The following is a 20,544-nucleotide window of genomic DNA, read 5'->3' as shown; positions in this document are numbered from 1 at the left end:
GGCTGTATCAAAGCCCTATAAAGATGAATAATAACTTCTCTTTATCTTTGCTTGTTAGTGTGTTCATCAATAGCCAAGTAATCCTATGAGCTACTCTGGCCACCTTTAGCAATATGCCCTCTGAACTTCCTCTCTCTATCATTTAACACTCCCCAAAACTCTACTTTCATTAATTTCCTGATGGAACAAACTGGCTTCAAAGGCAGAAACAAGTTGCTGTGACCAGGCCCTGGCCCTGACGACACCGATTGAAGCAGGCTTCCAGAAGAAACTTAAATCTGGAGTCACTTTCATTGACCTAACATCAACTTGTGATACAGCCTGGATCAGGGACCTTCTTCTAAAACTAGGCAATATTATAAGGTGCAAAAAAAAAAAAAAAAAAAAAAATTTTCCAGCTTTTTGAATCCATTCTCCCTAACAGAAAGATCTGGGTCCATACTGGTGAAAAGAAGGGCAGGCCCAAATTCTTCCACAACTGTCTCCGACAGGGGCTAACACAGAGCCCTGTGTTAGCCCCTTTACTCTTTAACATCTACATATCTAACTTACCACACACCAGCTCAAGTAAATATATGTACGCCAATGACCTAGCAATCCTACACCAATCTACCTCCTTTGCCAACCTGGAAACACCCTTGAACACAGACCTGAACATCCTGGAGGAGTACTTCAAACAGTGGTACTTGAAGCGAAATCTAACAAAAACAGTGTCCACAGCATTCTACCTGAACAATGCAGAGGCAACTCGACACCTCAACCTCTCTTTCCGTGGCAAAATGGCAGAACATAAGCCTCACCTGAAATACACTGGAGTGAGTCTGGACAGAAGCCTAACCTATAAAAGGTACATCACTAACCTGTCCAACAAAATTAAAATGAGAAACAATATCATTTCAAGGCTTGCTGTTTCAGCAAGTCTGCACCACAACCCCAGGTTATTTCAACCTGGGGTTGTGGTGCATAAGTCCTAAGGTCACCTGTACTAGTCCTTGCATTCTCTGCAGCAAAATACTTTGCTCCTGTCTGGGAAAGAAGTACGCACACTACTGTTATAGACACCCAGCTAAATTCTACCATGTGCACAATTAGTGGGACACGAAGCACCCTTCTTCCCTGGCTGCCTATCCTATCTATCATTGCTCCATCAAATATATGGAGAAGACAAGCCTCGATTACACAATTTAATAAAGTAATGAGCAACCTGCTCCTGACCTGCATCAGACTCTCATAAATGCACCTAATCTTTGCCTAAAATCAAGAAACCCTTTCTGGCCCATGGACAAACTCTTTTCAGTTGCATTACCATCAAGAGAACACTGGTCCAACAATCTTCCAACAAATAGCTTGCTGATTGAAGATCCCTGTGCTCGACAGTCTGGTTTTGCTCTTCCTAGGAAGATTTGGTCGTCTATCAACACGATCAGAACTAACAGGGCAGATGTGGCTACCTACTACATAAATGGAGACTGTCAGACCATCCTTATTGTGAATGACTACTCAAGGTGCCAATTTCATGGTGGCCTCCAGGACATCCACGAGGTGACGGATGAGGCACTTGATTGGCGTTCTGGACTGGACATTGACTGGTAGCTGCTTAGTATTCCATTTGCAATAAAAATAAATAAATAAATAAAATAATCAATTTCCTGGAGTGCAGTTCCATCAATGTGGTACAAAGTTTGTAATTTTTTCAGCACAAAATGAAAACTGTAACTACAGAGTTTTCACATTTCCACATTACACTGGCATATCTTTTGCCCATACTGTTAGCTTATTAAAATGATTTTTCAAGCTCTATTCATTGCCTTAACTATTACACTATCCAATTTTTGATCATCAGCAAATAACTGAATATTTATCTTCAAATCATTACCTATATCATTTATGTGCAAATTAAACAGCAGTGGTCAAAGCCCAGGGCCTTGCAGCACACCACTACTTTTTTCTGTATTCTGCTGCTCCATATACTACTCTTTGGTATTTGTCAATCATCTACACTTGTATCCACATCACCAGATCCACTGTAACCATTCATACCCATACTGACAGCCTACTTATATCATTCTGCAAATTCAACACATTGCCTTATTTAATTATTATTCTATTTAATTTTGTATCAGCAAACAACTGAATTTTTCCCTTCAGATTACTTCCTATATCATTTATACACATATACCAATTAAACAGCAGTGATACAAGCATAGAGCCCTGTGGCATACTACTAGTTACCTGCCTTCTCCTGAATTTTGTTCCTCCATATACTACTTTTTGATACCTGTTCACCACTCACCCTTTTATCCATATCACCAGTTACCAATCCACCTCCATTTGTGGCTGTCAGCATAACAGAGTTCCATGTGGTATTCTGTCAAATGTCTTTGCAAAATTCAGCTGTATCATCATGTAGCTATTTTCTTTATCCAACTCAGCTACGATTGATAACTAACTATTATAAAATAGTTATCAAATTAATAAGGCACAACCTACTTTCACAAAGCCATGCTGCCCCTTCTCCCCCTCAGAGTATCATATTTTTATCCACTCTTTCCTGAATTCCGTCTTTGACCAACTTTTCTGATATCTTTACCACTACTCCCAAGATACTGACTGATCTATAATTTGTTACAGCAATCTTGGAACCTCCTTTATACAATGGGACTATTTTTGTCTCTCTCCACTCCCTTGGAACTTTAAAAGAACAAAGACTAAGTTAAACAGCCTTGTCAGAGGCAATGTCAATTCCTTTGCACATTCTCATAATATAAGAGTTAATATCCCATGGCCACACAATGAGAGTCTGCAATTTCCTAAGTACTAATTCATGAACCTCAATTTTTACATTAATTCCTGTCACAGCTGTTGCAACAATATCCTCACTTGGATGACAAACACTTCCACAATTAGTAACTCAACTATTTTGTCAGCTTCTGTCATCCTGCTGCTATCAGTGCTCATTAAGAACTCCTTGGTATTTCTTTTGGCCTGATAAGCGAATTTCTTCTCAGAATTTGATCTTGCCTTCCTTACTTGCTTGTACAATGTACTGCTAGTGAGCTAGCTGATAACATTTTTTCTAATATATCTTCCATAACATTTTTTTTTTTTTGCTGCTCCTGCTTAATGGTACTACTCATCCATCTAACTCCTAAATGATTTATCCTCTTGACCTTGGTTATACAGTCTAATATTGCTTCCTTCAAAGACCCCCTTAATTATCTCCCATACACCACTAATATCCTTCCCTTACAGATTCTGATGCTATGGTGCTGCTTAAAGCTGCCATTCAAGTTTGTCATAATCACCTGCCTTGTAGTTCCACATATACTCCCTCTTAACTGAAAATTATACATTTCACAACCACCCAATTCAAGACCATATAATCACTCTCCTCATTTGGAGGCAATGTGACTATTGTGGTTATGGACATATCTTCTGATATTATGACAAAATCTAGAACAACATTTTTTTGGTCTACCAACTGGTCTTTTCATATTTGGTTCCTAGTCTTTTGCTAGTTTAACTATTCTTCTTTGGGTCCATCCTATTAACATGTTGATTCCATTGTGATCTCTTTTTTATCCACGCGTTTATGGGTCACATCACTTGCTGTTTCAAGTAATTATCTGTTAGTAGGTGAATAAATTTCATTTTCTTCCCACCATTTGTTCTTTCTTCCTTCCGATCTATGTTTCCATAAGTGAAGTTCTCCATAATAATACTCAACCTACACTCTTTGTGCTAATTTTCCACATCAACCCCCCCCGCCCCACACACACACAGAGACTATAGCAGTAACCAACTATATATTTTGTCCTGTTGGCCACTATCTCATACCAGCTTGCTTCAAATGAACTGCCTGTCCACATGCTGGTCTTCTGACTTTTATTTGGTAGCAATTCATCTGCTATAATCAGCAGTAAAACTATTATTATTATTCTTGTTCCAGGCAACTCCAAGGAGTCGACAGACTCATTGAGGGAGGCCCTAACATCATGTCAAGAACAACTATTCAACATTGACACAGTATCTATCATACCTTGCCTTGAACTCATTCATGGTCGTAGCACCCACAACAGACTCTGGAAGCTTATTCCACTCATTCACCACTCTCCAAGTAAAAAACCTAGCTCTAACACCCTTGTCAACCACGCTCTTGCCCAGCTTCCATGCATGGCCCCTAATCCTTCCACCACCAGTCGTATTTTCAAAAATATCTTCTGAATCTATCTTGTAGAAACCCTTCAGTAATTTGAATGTCTCAATCATATCACCCCTCCTTTGCCTATCGTGCAATATCTGCAACCCACAAATCTTCAACCTATTCTCATAAGGTTCATTCCACAGACCTTCTATCATCTCGGTCACTCGTCTCTGGATCCTCTCCACTTCCTCCCCATCACGAAGAAACCATGGTGCCCATAACTGGGCACAGTAGTCCAGATGGGGTCTTATCAAGGCTCGATACAAAGGAACAACAACTTGTTTGTCTCTGCATGTTAAAGTATTTTTCAGAAGCCAAGTGATTTGATGAGCTGATTTAGTCACTTTTGCAATGTAACCCCCCCCCCCAGAACTTCAACTCCCTATCCACCAACACTCCCAAATCCCTGGCCTCATCAATCTCCTGGAGTACGGTTCCACCAATGCGCTATACTGCTGCTATTCTTTTCATCCCAAAGTGCATAACCTTACACTTTGCCACATTAAACTGACATCCATTTTTCCTAGTGCAGTCCTCCAAACTATCCAAATCATCCTGTAACATTTTGACATCCTGTGCACTGACAATTGCTCTACCCAACTTTGCATCATCAGCAAACAAGTGAACACTTCCTCTCAAATCCTTTCCTATATCATTGATGAATAAATTGAAAAGCAGTCGTCCAAGAACAGAGCCCTGCGGCACACCACTAGTCACAAGCCATCTTTTAGACTCCACTCCTGCATAAACCACTCTCTGGTATCTCTCCTTCAACCACCGTCCTATCCATCTCATCAACCCTATATCTATCCCCCATCTGCTCCAGTTTACTGATTAGGGTTCCATGTGGTATCCTGTCAAAGGCTTTGGCAAGGTACAGTAGTATTACTGTAAACCCATTACCCCCTATCCAGTTCAGCCATCACTGTGTTATAAAACATGAGCAAGTTACTGAGGCAGGAGCTACCCTTCACAAAACCACGTTGTCCCCCATACAATATCCCATTTTCATCTATGCAAACCTGTATTCTTTTCTTGACTAATTTCTCTAAGACCATGACAATGATTCCTGATATGCTAATCAGTCGGTAATTTACAACAGCAGTCTTGGAACCACCTTTATGCAGTGGAACTATTTTTCCCCTCTTTCCACCCCCTCGGGACTAACCCAGACCCGAGACTCAAATTAAACAAAATGGTCAAGGGTACTGACAATTCTTTAGCTGCTTCTTGTATGACACGAGCTGGTATACCATCCAATCCCATGGATGTATTGACATTGAGGTTATGCAATAGACTACTCACCTCCACTTCATTCACCACAATTCCCGTATAATCTACTGGTACCTTCGTTTCTGCAATGTCACCAAATGGATGATATATACCTGCAAAGTGCTCACTCAGTAACTCAACTATATCAACTGATTCAGTTTCCTCCCTACCATCAGCATTCTTTAAAATCATTCTGCCATGTACATTTTTCCTTTTACTTGCTACATATCTAACAAACTGTTTAGGATTCTCTTTAGCCTGCATGGCCAATGTTCTTTCGTAATCCTTTTTTGCTTTTCTTACCACGCTCGTTACCCTTCTGGCCTGCGCTTTATACCATTCAGGTGCCTGCCGGTCACCTTTCTCGTTAAATTCCCTCCATAGTTGTTTCTTTTTTTGCAGCTCAAGCTTAATGGTGTTATTCATCCATTTAACCCCTACTTGATTTATTATTCGGACTCTAGGTATACAGTCAGCTATTGCTTCATGCAAACACTTCTTAACTGCCTCCCATGCGCTATCAACTTCTAGTTCTTGCAGTTGTACATGCCATGGCACTGAACCAATCATACTCCTAAGCTTGTCATACTTTCCAGCCCTGTAATTCCACATGTACGCTGTCTTAATTGAAAATTCCACACCTTTAGCCACCTCCCAAGTCAAGACCCTATGATCACTCTCACCAATTTGGTGCAATGTGATTATATTTGTTACTATCCTTCTCTGTTTTCTCAATCTTCTCTGTAACTACATCATCTGCTACCAGCCTAGTCTTATCAATACCTATAACTTTCGGCAGTGCTCCAACCAATGTCCCAAACTCCTTCCTCTTATTCCTGATGCTTCCAGCACTAGTATATATAAACTGTAGTCTCCCTATAGGCCCCAAAACACCTTTACACCTTGTATTGACTATCCCACTTGATTTTATTTCCTAGGAAATGTGTTTTTACATTATGGAAAATACCTAAGAATAGCGATCAGAATTTACCAATTTTGCTGCGAGACTTCCGGTATTGCACTACGTGCTAGGGTCACTTGCATTTGCTCACGCCAGTGGTCACCGATACTTTATAGTTTACTATACTCGGCAAGAAACTTTCTGATTCCAATCTCATCATCATCATCAAATTCCTGCCATGTACCCTCAAGGGATGTACAGGATATGACAGTACTACATGAAAAAATTACATCATTACTAACTTCCTATCTACAATTTTCCTCCAAATCAGTCTGTTACTTGTCAAGACTCCAACATTATCAGATCTTATATTTCTATCGTCTAAGGCACTTTGTACCGTATCAATCCACCTATATCTTGGTCTTCCTCTGGGTCGTTTTCCTGCCAACCTGGCAGAGAACACTTGTTTTGCTAATCTTTCCTCTCCCATTCTATTTAAGTGACCATACCATCTGAGATTAGCTCTGCTAACGCATTCCTGGATGCTGACAATGTCAAGTTCTTTCCTAATATCCTCATTTTTAATATGATATTGCCATTGATGCCATCTGTTCACGCCTCTAATCTTTCTCAGGACTCTCATATCTGCGGTCTCTAGTCTTTGGTCAAGTGTTTTACTTCTGACCCAGCTCTCAGATCCATAAGTTAAAATTGGTTTGAACACAGTCTTGTATACAGCTAATTTAGTGTTCCGACTAATTTCTTTCTTATTCCATATGAATTTATTCAATTGACTTCCCACGATACCAGCTTTGCTGATTCTGTTGTCTATTTCTATATTTAGTTTACCATCTTCAGTAAAAATTGTGCCTAAGTAGCTGAAATGTTTTACTTGTTCCACAGGTTCTCCATTCACAACACAGTTGACATTTTCAATGATTCTGCCTATTTTCATTGTCTTTGTCTTTTTATTGCTGACCTTCATACCATATCTATTACAACAGCTATTCAATTTAGCCAGAGAATCTTGCAGACTTGTAGCGGATTTATTTAGAAGTATAACATCATCCGCATAAAGCAAAGAGCTGACATTAACATCTCCAATTTTGATATCAGGTTTAATACCACATTCCTTCATAATTTGATCCATATAGATAATGAATAACAGAGGGGATAATGTACATCCTTGTCTCACACCAGATTTAACATTAAACCATCTTCCTGTACTTCCTTCAATTCTAACTGCTGACTCACAACTCAAATAAAGACTAAGTATTGCTTGATATAATGCCCCATTGACACCATATAACTGCAGCGTATTGAATAGCTTCTCTCTTGGCACCTTGTCATATGCCTTTTCCAAATCGACAAAACTTAAATACAGATCTTTGTTATATTCCCATGCTTTCTCGACTATTTGTCGTAAAGTGAAGATCTGATCCTGACAGCCTCTATTTGGCCTGAATCCAGCTTGTTCTTCACCAAGCTTTTCTTCCACAATTCTTCTCAACCATTTCTCAAGTATACTTGCATAGATCTTGCCAGGAACACTCAGCAGGGAAATACCTCTGTAATTCTCACATTCAGTTTTATTTCCCTTTTTATATATGGGTACTATGAGAGCTCTACTCCAATCATTGGGAATTTGTCCCTCTGTCCAGGCTTTCTGAACTATGCAGTGCAGCCACTGTAAGACTCTTATACCACCATACTTCAGCATTTCTGGTCGAATATCATCTACTCCTGCTGCCTTTCCACATTTCAAGCGTTTGATGGCTTTTTCTACTTCAAGTATGGATATGTATTCCTGACTGCATGCCTGGTCAGTGTTTTTTTTATCACTGTGCCATCATCACTGCTTGCTTCATTTAGCAGTTTTTCAAAGTAATTACTCCATACTTCAAGGATATATTTTTCTCCTGTTTTCATTTCACCTTTATCATCTCTAATTTACAGCACTTTATCATCTCTAATTTACTTTTACAGCACTCTTTCCTCCATTCCTGAGCTTCTTCAACAACCTCCAGAATATTTTGCCACCTTCTTGATATTTATATTCTATATTCTTGCCAAAGTCCTCCCATGACTTTTGTTTAGCTAGTTTTACACACTGTTTAGCTTTCTTACATTTGTCTCTGTATTCTGTAAGAGTAAAAGCTGACTTATTTGCCAGGAACTTTTGATATGCTTTCTTCTTTTCCTTCACTGCCTCTTTAACTTCCTGTGTCCACCAGGGAGTTCTGATTTTTTTATCTTTGCACACAACCTCACCACATGCCTCTCTGGCAGAATCAATCAATGTTTCCTTCAGAGTTTGCCACTGAATCTCCAAGGTTTGATTCCTGTTCTCAAACTCTTTCATTTTCTTTTCAATAATATTTCTGTATTTTAGTCTACAGTTTACATCTGAGAGCTGCTCAACTTTTATTCGCTTTAAAACTTTCTTACATGTTATTCTTTTCAATATGAAATTCAATTTTATCCTGCTCAAGACTAAATAGTGATCACTTCCAATTTCAAATCCTCTGTACACTCTGGTGTCCTGCACCAGGGAGAAAACATCACTATCAACAATAACATAGTCAATGAGACTTTTCTTATTCCTAGCCTCTTCTCTCCATGTGAATTTGTGCACATTTTTATGTTGGAACATGGTGTTAGTAATAACCAGTCCATGTCCTGAGCAGAAATCCAACAGATATTTGCCATTATTATTAGCTTTGCTTTTTTCTCCAAATTTTCCCAAAATATTTTTGTATGTCTCACAATCATTTCCTACTCTACTATTTAGATCCCCAACAAGGACCAACTTTTCCTTTTTCATTGTGTCAGTTGCTTTTTCTAAAGCCTCAAAAAATTCCTCCACTTCTACCTTAGTAGAACCTTCTGTGGGACCATAGGCACAAATAAGTCTCATTGTCCAGTTCCCCATTCTCATATTTGCCCACATTACTCTACTTGAGACTGACTGCCATTCAAGAAGATTAGCCTCGTATTTTGTGTTGAATACTATGGCTACTCCTTCTTTTCCTTGATTGTTATTGCCTGAATATAACATTTTGTATTTATTGCTCAGAAAGATCTCACCAGTTTTGGTCTTTTTTGTTTCAGTCACCCCTATTATGTCGATCTGGTACTTATCTAATTCCTCAGCTAGCTCCATTTCTTTGCCATTCAGGCTTCTTACATTGATAGTACCGATCTTTAACTCTGGTGATGTTGAGTTGGGGTTTGTTTTCAGATTTGTTCCAGTAGCTGACTTTTCTCTGTTCGCCCTGGTTCCCTGGCGAAAACAACAGGGGCCTTGTTTAACCGGGCGACGCCCCAGCCGAATGAAATTTTGTCATGTTGTACCATCATTTTTTATTTTGGTTTAACCAATAAGAATATAATTTGGTCGACTAAATCCCAAATTGCCAGCCCATCCTCGTTCGTTCAGTATCAAAGTAGATACCCAACAGGGTGCACCACGAGAAGGTGAGGATTGGACATTAGGTCAGAAGCCCTGGTCGGTTCTCCGCATTCCTTTAAAGGCTATGTGGAGGTCTCCTCTCAGTTATACAGCTTTGACCCTTAAGCACCCCTGATTCCAATCTTTGAGTTTTTTATTCGGTTTTAAAACTATGTGGGATTTAATATCCCCTTAATTTAAATAATGTTTTCATTGCCGAAATGAAGCTTATTAGCTCTTTATACTTAAGTAGATTTCACTATTTTGGTCATTCTCGCACTCATTTCCCTCGTGTTCCTGTAAACACACACACACACACACACACACACACACACACACACACACACACACACACACACACACACACACACACACACACACACACACACACACACACTGCATCCACTGTAATAGCTTTAGTTTTCCTGAGTTGCTTTGACACCCTCACTGAACAAAGTTTTCTTGAAATACCTAAGTATGAACCAATTTAAGTGCGGTCCATCAACATTACACAAGGAGGAATAATGCAGTCCTTCGATCCATGTCTACACATTTATATTTTTTTTCAGTCAAAGGATTCACCTTGCTAAGATTTCTTTTCAGAATCTTCTATTACTACTTTTTCAAGTTTTTCAGGAAACTTCCTAAACAAAATTCTGTTCTGCACATTCTCAAACTTTCATTCTCTCCTTTGTTTCTCTCATTACTCCGGTATTGAATGTGCTCTCTCTGTCAGCTGTCAATCTCCAATTAGCCTCCTCAGTGAGCATGTGCACTAGTTCAACTAAATGGCAAGCAAAACGTTAATAATGGCTGATACACTGTGACCATTAACAAAAAGAGAATGTTTTTATGATTCACAACATTACATAACAATTCTGATTAAAAAAAAGCACTGAAATCATTATAATTATCATAATCTGTTAAGTAAAAATAATTTCTAATTCTTTACATTTTTTCTTTAACATAAATATATATATATTTTTTATTGAGCACATCACAAATGCCTATCATACGAAACTGAAACTAATAAAATTCTAATGCACAGAAGCAATTTTAAAAAGATTCATGATTGTAAATTATGATTATTTTTACAATTGTACACAATAAATCTAAACACACCCTCTGAAACTGAAAAGTTACCATCACTGATTTTCAAGACAATGAAAACAAATTACATTGCTCCAAATCCCTAGTGATAAGAACCAATCAGGATGCTGTAAACACAAAAGATCCTATCTAATTTCAATTTTTTTGTAATTAAACAAAATAAATTACTCTCCATTAATCTCAAACGACTTAAACTCCCCGTTACTCCTGAACCAACCAAACTCCTCTTAATACATAACCTTGAACAATGTGGCAGCTCATAGTCAGTTTTGCTCTGTTTATTATTGGATGACAATTCTCACAAAACAGTCAGCAAAGATGTCATGATCCTAGTCCTATGTATACTTGGCTCGTTTTTTGTTCCTTTTGGGTCTTAAAATTTTTAGTTTTCAAACTTTTTTAGTTGTCATATTTTTCATTTATCAAAATCTGTAGTCAGTCCATTTGATTCATTATTTTCCTTGTTTACCAGTTTTATTTATACTTCATTTTCAACATCTTCCTCTTACAGTATTCTTGGCTGTAAAAATTTTTCATTTCCAAAAACATACAACCAGGTATGTCTTTTTAATTACTCTTTTAATATAAATTAAAAGTTTTATATTAGTAATTTAACTTAGCCTCTGGTTGAAGAAATGTGGCAGCTTCATTACCTAATAAGTTTTGCTTATTAGGTAATGATATCTATTTTTTCTTATTAGCTGAAATCAGGAGCGACATGAAATCTAGTTTCAGAAAATCTTTATATTAAAAATTCAGTTTTGTCAAAATAAAGCAATCTTTTTGCTACTTTACTTTGGAAATAAAATACAAATCTAGTAGTCAATTTCTTCTACATTTTTATAGTAATATCAAAATTCAGGGAAGTTTCACATTACTGTGTGAATTGATTGAATCTTCATTTACTGAAAATGTATCTTATTTTTTACAAACAAAATTATGATCAAATAAAAAAAAAATTCCAAAGGTGAATAACAAGAATAAACTGCAGCACTGCAATTAACTGTCAAAACAGAACAATTAATGAATAAGTTGACTTATGTTACAATAAACATGTTTTAGTGACATCTTGATAGCTACTGAAAATTCAAATATCCCCAACAACTATTCCACATAAAAGAAATGCCTATCAAGCTTGATGGTGTGAACAATTACAAGTTCCAAAACTCATTATTGACAACAATTCATAAACACAAATTTTTTATAGTCTCTACAAGTTTTCTAAGTGAGAGTGACTATTATGAGACTGAATCAGCACAATATATCTTTAAACTGACATTAAAAATCAAGATTACCTTTCTCTTTGGTCTTTCAGATGTAATTCTTCCCTCTCTCTTTCTTTTGCTAACCTCTCTTCAATTTCTCGTTCTCTAGCTGCAGTATCTACAGGTTTAGCACCACCAAATATTGCAGACGATGATGGAGTATTTGCAGGTGTATTTTTAAAATCTAGAGGCACTGTTCTAGGTTTCAACTGGAGCCTTGGTCTTTCTTTAGGAGTATCTAGCATAAGAAGCAGATCTTAACACTATATCTTATAGCAAATTAGATTCTTGCTTATATTATATACAAATAGGACACGGATTTATTTTATTTTAGTCCAAGAGCCAATTATATATATATATTATATGTTATCATCTGATATTTATGTATATTATATTATGTCTGATATTTAAGGCACACATGCATATTTTCTTAAAATAGTCCCAATTTTAGAAGCAGAGTTACTTGAAATTTCTAAAAAAAAGAACTGCCGTGCCATAGGATCCATGATTCAGGTTTAACAAATATATCAAATAAACACTGAAGGGATATTTTTTTATTATTTATTTTTTATATTGATTCCATACATGCATGAGAGGTCAAGAGATCTATAAGCACATTATTGCTGTGTGTGTAGGGGGTGGTTGCAGATGAGGACTGAGACAGAAGTTTATTGATGTTATTTATTTTTATTTTGGAAGAGTTGTTTGGAAATACTTCATGAGGAAGGCTTTTCAGAGAATAGAGATGGATGAGATGAAAGAAAAAGAAGAGAAGAAGCCAGTTTGTTGTGTTTGCAGTTGCACAGCAAAGGGATGATGAGCAGATATGGCTCTTGTATTAACTGGTACAACAGAAAGTAATGGTACTTGCCAATTCACTGGAGTGAATGTACCGATAGAAAAGACACAATGCTAAAACACTGCATCTGTGAGATAGAGATTGGTGAATCTGTAAGAGAGGGATCATCTATGAGATCTAATGGACAGCAATTAGGTTTTGTATAGTTAACAGTTGGTTAGGTGTAAAATAGGCTCTTGAATGAAAGAGAAAGCCGTTTCTTGGATGCCAAAGAGGCTATTGATATGAAAAACTGGAGACATATGTTAATCCAAGCAAAGAAATCTGACCTTGTCTGTGATTCATGTATTACTTGAGGGTAAGGAGAGATGAGCTGATATCTCTCTTTTGTGAAAGAAAAGGCAAGACTATTTTGGTGGCATTGAACATGAGACAAGATTGTTGTCACCATTGAAGGATAGTATGTAAATTAATGTTTAAGGCACTAATTGTAGATGATCTTGTAGCCTGAGATATCAGAGTATTGCATGGTTTGTTAAATGAGTAGGATGAGTAGAGAGTACTATCATCTATTAGGCTGTGGATAGGATTATTAGTTATTGTGAGTAAGTCATTTATATATAGAAGAAAGAGAGTGGGTGATAGGACAGCCTTGAGGCACTTCAGCATTGGTGGTGAAGCTCGAAGAGAGGGGGGGGGGAATTTATCATGACTTGCAGAAAACAACCACAGAAAGCTGGCTACCCAATTACAGAATGGCAGGGAGACCATAAGATGGCAATTTGTTTAGTAGGCCTCAATGCCACACACACAGAGTCATAAGCTTTGGAAATGTCAAGGATGACAACATAAGTTGTCATCCTTGATGGTACATGTCCTTTTCATGGTACACGTCCAGAAGTGGCTGATGTAAGCTACGAGATCAGCTCTGGATCTTGAATGCATATTGGTGGACCTCTAAGCAGTAGAGGAGTTGGCTGTTGTTGACTTTCTGTATTATTTTGGAGAGAACTGAGGTGTTGGCAGATGATTGGTAATTTGACAGTTGACTTCTACTGCATTTTTTTTTTTTTTGGAATACAATGGATATGAGATTGTTTTCATGTATTGGGATAAGTACCAGATATATATAATAAATTACAGAGATGATTCAGGACACATGTTAGTTGTGGAGCACCATGTTTGAGAACAATTGGGGAGATGCCATTAAGATCAGAAGACTTTTTAATATCTGAGTCATTTAGTAGCCTTCTGATTTTTTTTTTTATCAAAACACTAAAGGAGGCACACAGTGCTTGGATTCTGGTATGGTAGTAGGTGATTTCCCTTGGTTGTCTATACAGGAGTTTGAGGAAGGAAGTGATCCCCAAGGTGAGCTTTACCTATAGGTGAAGTAATGGTGATGACATCAGGATGAGAGAGAAGTGGACGTGCAGGAGAGCAGAACTTGCATCCAATGGCCTTAGTGAGGGACCAGAGGGCACAGCTTCCATTTGGATAGGAGGCAAGTTTTTGGCTATAGGCCTTTATGAAATCAGATTGGGATCTGTTGATATCTGATTTGCATATGTTTTGTGCTTTGATATGTGGTATACAAACCACGTATGCTAAGTTAAATCTTTTTCATCTACTTTGATACACTTTCTGTTGAACCAGGGCGTGGAAAGTGGATGAAGATTATAGGTTGAATTAGGAATGAAGGGCTTCATGCCAGTGAGATTATTTTTGTAACTCACTCGCAGCAGGTGTTAGAAATTCTGGAAGTTCATCCCAATTGGCTCCTCTGTAATGCTAGGGAGTGGCGTTATTTGAGAGAGAAGACTCGTACAATATTGGCCCAAGTTGCCTCGGCAACTGGGGTCATAATCTTGTATGGTGTATCTGAAAGGAAAACTGGTCAAAAAGAGTTCAGATTATTTGGAGAGTGAAACAGACTATCAGGAATTTGAGTAAGTAGATGTATGACTTTTGTTGTTAGGTTGTTACTTCAGCAAAGTCGTCTGCTTCTCATCCAGCTTAGTCAGTGGCATTGGAATAGGGAGTCAGTTGGAATTGTGGATGTTGAGGTCACCCAGGAAGATGAGATGACCTTACTATTTTTGGATAACTCGATTGCAGATGGCCAAGTTTCATGGAGAGGAATGTGAAGAGGTCTGAGTGATTATCGTTTGGAGACCGGTAAATGCAGTAACAAATGAATGTTATTAAATGGGACAAGGAAACCTTGAGTCAGAGAAGGTCAAAAGCAGGGGATTCTAAATTTGCCATTCTCTGGCAGACTATGTCAGATTTTACAAAGCATAGGTGTCAGTCAACCTTGTGGTGAAAAGAATTGTGAAGTATGTAGTTTGGGCATTGGATGTGGACACTAGTAGATGCAGCTGAAATCTGGGTTTCAATCAGGAATAAGATGTCCGGTCAGGAAGGCTGCAAGTGATGGTGAATATCATTTATGTTTGTGTTAATGCCATGATGTTAGTAAAATGAATGTGAAAGTGAATTTTTAGTGAAGAGATTCTGGCTTGGTTTGTATGTTGTCTATTTGTGATGCGACTAGTTTATGGGAGAGAGATTCATTTTTGTTGCACTGTTACTGTCATTGCTTGCAGGAGCCCTAATAAGTTTGATCATGATTAGCAGGAAGGATATGATAGGGGAAGTCCAATGAGAGAAGACGGACTCCAGACATAACTTCCATATAGAGAGAAACCAGTTTCCATGACAAGATGAGGTCTCGACAGTATCTCCTACATACACTACTTGAATTCCCTCTCCAGTCATGACCTGGCAGAAGTGGCAGTGGTATTATATGCAAGTTAACCAGGAAGCTTCCTGATGTGTTTCTGACAGGTTCGGGCCTGTGCACTAACTGGTGACCAACCTGTGGCACCACTGTTTTTAACTGAGGTATCCTTGAAACTAAGGAGATTATGGGCCTCCAAGTATGTTTATCATGGACTGCACAGAGAAGGGGGGGGGGGGGAACAGAAACTGAAATACCTGCTCTGGAGACCAAACATGCATTTGCCACTTCAGACCTCCAATAAGTTGGGCAGTGGTATTTCACTGGGCAAAGAACATCTACCACATAGTGTCTACTTGGCATTTCCTCCAACTAGGAAGGTATCCTTTTGGAGTAGGAATGCTCATTGTGTGGGTGCCAGAGAGTCCCTTTTGTGGAAACAGTGCAGGAAGGTGGAATGGACATGACAAGGAGAGGTTGGATATTGCACATCCCTGTCCATTAGTGGACCCATGGTATAGCTCATGATGATACTATGCATGAACTGCCTGATAGCTATTGTGTAGATGCTAGTTAGAACTCATGCTAGATACTCTGGAATGAAAATGCCAAAACAATTAAATGACAGTTTAATGCTTCTAATATTTCATCTCTGCCACAGGGGCATAGGAGAACAAATATTGTTAAAAAAAAAAAAAAGCAGCACAGAGTAAATAGAACTTAGCAGACTAAATTCTACACTTTTTCCATCTTATGAAAAAAGAAATTAAACAAAAGGCTAGCTGGATACCTCAATAACATGTCTTCCAAATGTTCCCCCCCTCCTTCTTTTCAGCAAACAGAAAACCACTTTTACTGGCAGATGTATTCACAAATTTCCCTATCATTCCACTGGAAGCAATATAGTATTATTAAAACTAATTAATATAGCAAATAAAGCATCCTTTGCAGTTGAACTTAACCATATTATATGTCCATGCATTTCTTAACTAATGGTTACAACCTACAGACAGAAAATAGTAATGTGACGATTACCACATTCTTATGCCCAGGTTACATCAGAAAAATCAGCCAGAATTTATTTTTTAATACAATCTCAGTATCACTTGAAACTGGTTGCCCTTATCCGATTTCCTACTCTTTCAGTTCCATGTGTGCATGCATGTGTGTATACAGAATTTCTGCAAATTACCATACTGGAAGATTAGCCGACATACACTTGGAAGAAATTAAAAAATACATCTGTAATCATATCCACTAAACTTGTCTGTAGTCATGATTACAGATGTATTTTTTTTTAAAAATTTCTTCCTCGTACAACTAAAAGCACTATGCTTCATCGCAGCAAGTTCAAATACAGGTATTAATTAGTCATATGACAGATACTGCCTCCCCCTAATCCCAATTTATAGATGCATGTAATGGTTTAATAACATTTTTAAGCACTCATATATGTGAATTAACTGGTAATTAGCTTACGGAATTAACAACGCATATAAAGTATATTAATTAAAGGCAACTTTAATGAATAACTTCTATATTTTGGTAACATCACGTTGCCATCTTCAGGAACATAAAAATATGGTATGTGCATGCAGGCACTAACAAAAGAAGTTATTCATTAAAGTTGCCTTTAATTAATATACTTTATATGCATTGTTAATTCCGTAAGCTAATTACCAGTTATGTATGCCCAACGTATAAGCCTTGCTACTAGAATATGTGAATTAATGGCACAAACAAAGCATTAATTTACATGTCATTACAAATTACAGTTTGTTGTGCTTATTATGCATATTTCTATGTTTTGCTTGGTTTTCTAAATTTATTTTTAACAGTAATATATATAAATAATTTCCAATCAGCAGAATTACTGTATTAATTTTATTATTTTTTTTTGGCACATATGTTCGTTAATTACATTTATTTATTCATTATTATTATTTTTTTGCCAGCATCTTTTCTATCTTATCATTAGTCAATATTTCACATATGCTAGTCAACTTCTTATAATACAAGAAGGGGTTCATATTTATTCAGGAATAGATAAATTTTTACTCACTACATCTTTTCTTTCCAAAGAATGGAATGAAAATGTTTCTATAGCATGAAAAACATCCCCCAACAGACACTATATGGCAGAAGAAAAACAAGTAGTTTTATTATATCACTACATATAGAGTATTATATTTAGCAACAATTAGTGTAATTAGAGACAAAAGTGGAGTGATATTTCATATGTTCCCTCCCACAGACACTATGCAGCACGCATGCAAGAAAGCAAAACTTTTATTGTAGCAGCAAACATGGTATCCAACTAAATATATTTGTTCAAACATCCTTTTTCAAATGTTCAGCTGCAGAAAATATGCAGTAACAACTGTTTATAATGCCGTCACTGAGTGAAGAAAGCAAACGACTCATGTACAGCAAACACACACACACACTGTATATCAGGGGCGAATATTCTGGATGTGCGGTGCTCATCCATGAAATATCAGTATCACCCATTTGAAATTTATGCAGCACGCATGCAAGAAAGCAAAACTTTTATTGTAGCAGCAAACATGGTATCCAACTAAATATATTTGTTCAAACATCTTTTTTCAAATGTTCAGCTGCAGAAAATATGCAGTAACAACTGTTTATAATGCCGTCACTGAGTGAAGAAAGCAAACGACTCATGTACAGCAAACACACACACACACACTGTATATCAGGGGCGAATATTCTGGATGTGCGGTGCTCATCCATGAAATATCAGTTTCACCCATTTGAAATTTCTGCATTTATTCCTGTTAAAGACTCCCCCAATTATTTGCAGATTTCGCACGATTCCTAAAATTGAACACAATATTCTAATACTTCAATGTCCTCTTCACGAGGGTAATAAAGCATTTGTGTTTCATGAAAAGGGCACTTTCCGACGTGTAAACATTACGTCACATTCGCGTTAATAGCTCAGGTGTGCTTTCAAAATGCATACATCTTTGTGCCCTTTGAAAATATGTAAAGAGGGTGCAGCGAATCAAATTCTTAGTGTTTTAGTATTTTTAAACTGTTGAGAAGGCGTGGCTAGGTGAGCTGACATTTTGAGCTCACTCAGCACCTAGCGGCTGTGATTGGTTATTGTGTCAACCAATCCAATTGGATGTTGTCGCTTGTCATGAATTGAGCGGCAATGGCTGTATTACAAACAGCTGTTACACATGTTTTCTGGAACTGAAAATTTGAAAGTGGATGTCAGTGAGAAAAATGCCAATTGTTTTTTCTTTTGCTTGTGCAGTTAGCATCTGTTGAGGTTCCAAAGTTTTTTAACAGTGAAGAGACATTATTATTCTAGTCTTCGGAAACAACAGACAGTAAAAAAATATCTATTCGTGAATAAAAATGAATATTTTGTATTATAAGACGTTGTTGATCTACAACAAAATACCAATGTAAAAATATTCATAATTTTAAATTATGACTGTTTTTTTAATTGTTTATGTTAGTACATATCAGTTTTGGTTTCATAATACACATTGTCGGCACTTGCGATGTGCACATTATTGATGTTATTTTGTCAAAATGAAATGTGAAGCATTTAAAAAAATTATGTGCTTACTGGATTTGGATAGTTGTGTTACTTTCAGAAATTTTATTGTGATTTAAAACTATTAAGTGCTGTGTTTTGTAACGACATTCTAGTAATGCAAACAGAGACGACATCAGCTATTATACATAACCTCTTGCTTGCCACTTTCACGGAGTGAATATGCTTGCCGGGGAGTTTGATGGGTGATTGACAGCTGACAGAGAGAGCATTCAGTATCGAGGTAACGAAAACAACAAGGGAGCATTCAGTATGGAAGTAACGGAGGAAAAACAAAAGAAAGCTAATGGAAGTTTAAGAACGCAGGCCAGTAAAATTTTGTTCTTAGGAAATTAAGTTTTTATGTGACAGTCGGGGACATATTAATAAAAGTTTCTGAAAAAGGAATCGTAGAACTGTGAGCCTTTAAAGTGGAGGAGTTAAGACTGTAAATAAGTATTGGTAAATAAAAGAAAATATTGCAATTGATGTTCTATAGGAATGTTCGAGGAAGTGCTGATTGAAAATTTCATCTGTTTTAAGGACGCCAGACCTATCTGTTATTTCTACTAGAAAAGGAGATGGAATTTAGCAACTTAGATAAAGCAGTATAGAAACTTTTTCTGCTGGTACAAAAATAACAAAAATTGAACTGCATGAGTAAAAGTACCCATACTTCAGAGTCAGGAGGAATAATGTGTGCTACATAACGGTGATGAGAAAGGATTCTATGGAAAAAGAAGAGAATCTTATATCTTCGAAAAAAGGCCATAACAAAGAAACTGACTATGAACATTTTGTTATTGTGTAAACAAGATGTTTAGTCTAGTAGACATGATTAAGTATATGTTAAATAAACCAGTAATAGAATGATTCAGAGAATGGGTATCTCTAAAGTGAAGTTTATTTTAAAAGGCCTAGGATCCAGTTAATTGGTAACAGAGATCAAATCTCTTTATAATACCAGCATATGTGAGATTGATAAGACAGAACCGCCGATACTAAAAAAAACAAAAAAATTAATGACTGTAGGATTCCTGAAAGTGTGGATAATTCCGATAATGATCAGATGTTATGTATACTGAGTCTCAGTAAAAAAAATAAAATTTTTGGAAAATGGAGTAAAATATACAAAAACCAGAGAAATACACAACACACGCAACAAATTTTACGAGATGATTTGCTGCTCCATCAAAGCATGTTTATTTCTGCAATACTCTCTCTC

General features: G+C 37.1%; 1 protein-coding gene across 4 annotated transcripts in view; it reads right to left on the bottom strand.

Moving 5' to 3' along the window:
* LOC150110420 (eukaryotic translation initiation factor 4B-like) overlaps window positions 1-20,544 on the bottom strand; it is a 277,691-nt gene that overhangs the window by 49,507 nt on the left and 207,640 nt on the right. For all 4 annotated transcript variants that reach the window (XR_016548405.1, XM_090393633.1, XM_090393645.1 and 1 more), the window contains one exon: window positions 12,234-12,441. Coding sequence is in view for 3 of the 4 variants with exons in the window: in XM_090393633.1 (XP_090249759.1) it covers window positions 12,234-12,441 (208 nt within the window). In the remaining variant the exon portion in view is untranslated. The remainder of the gene's footprint in view (window positions 1-12,233; window positions 12,442-20,544) is intronic.

Source organism: Typopeltis vanoorti, chromosome 1, assembly GCF_054136105.1.
Source record: "Typopeltis vanoorti isolate ZY-2024b chromosome 1, IOZ_Tvanoo_1.0, whole genome shotgun sequence".
NCBI lineage: Eukaryota > Metazoa > Arthropoda > Arachnida > Uropygi > Thelyphonidae > Typopeltis > Typopeltis vanoorti.
This window is presented reverse-complemented; position numbering and strand designations above follow the sequence as displayed.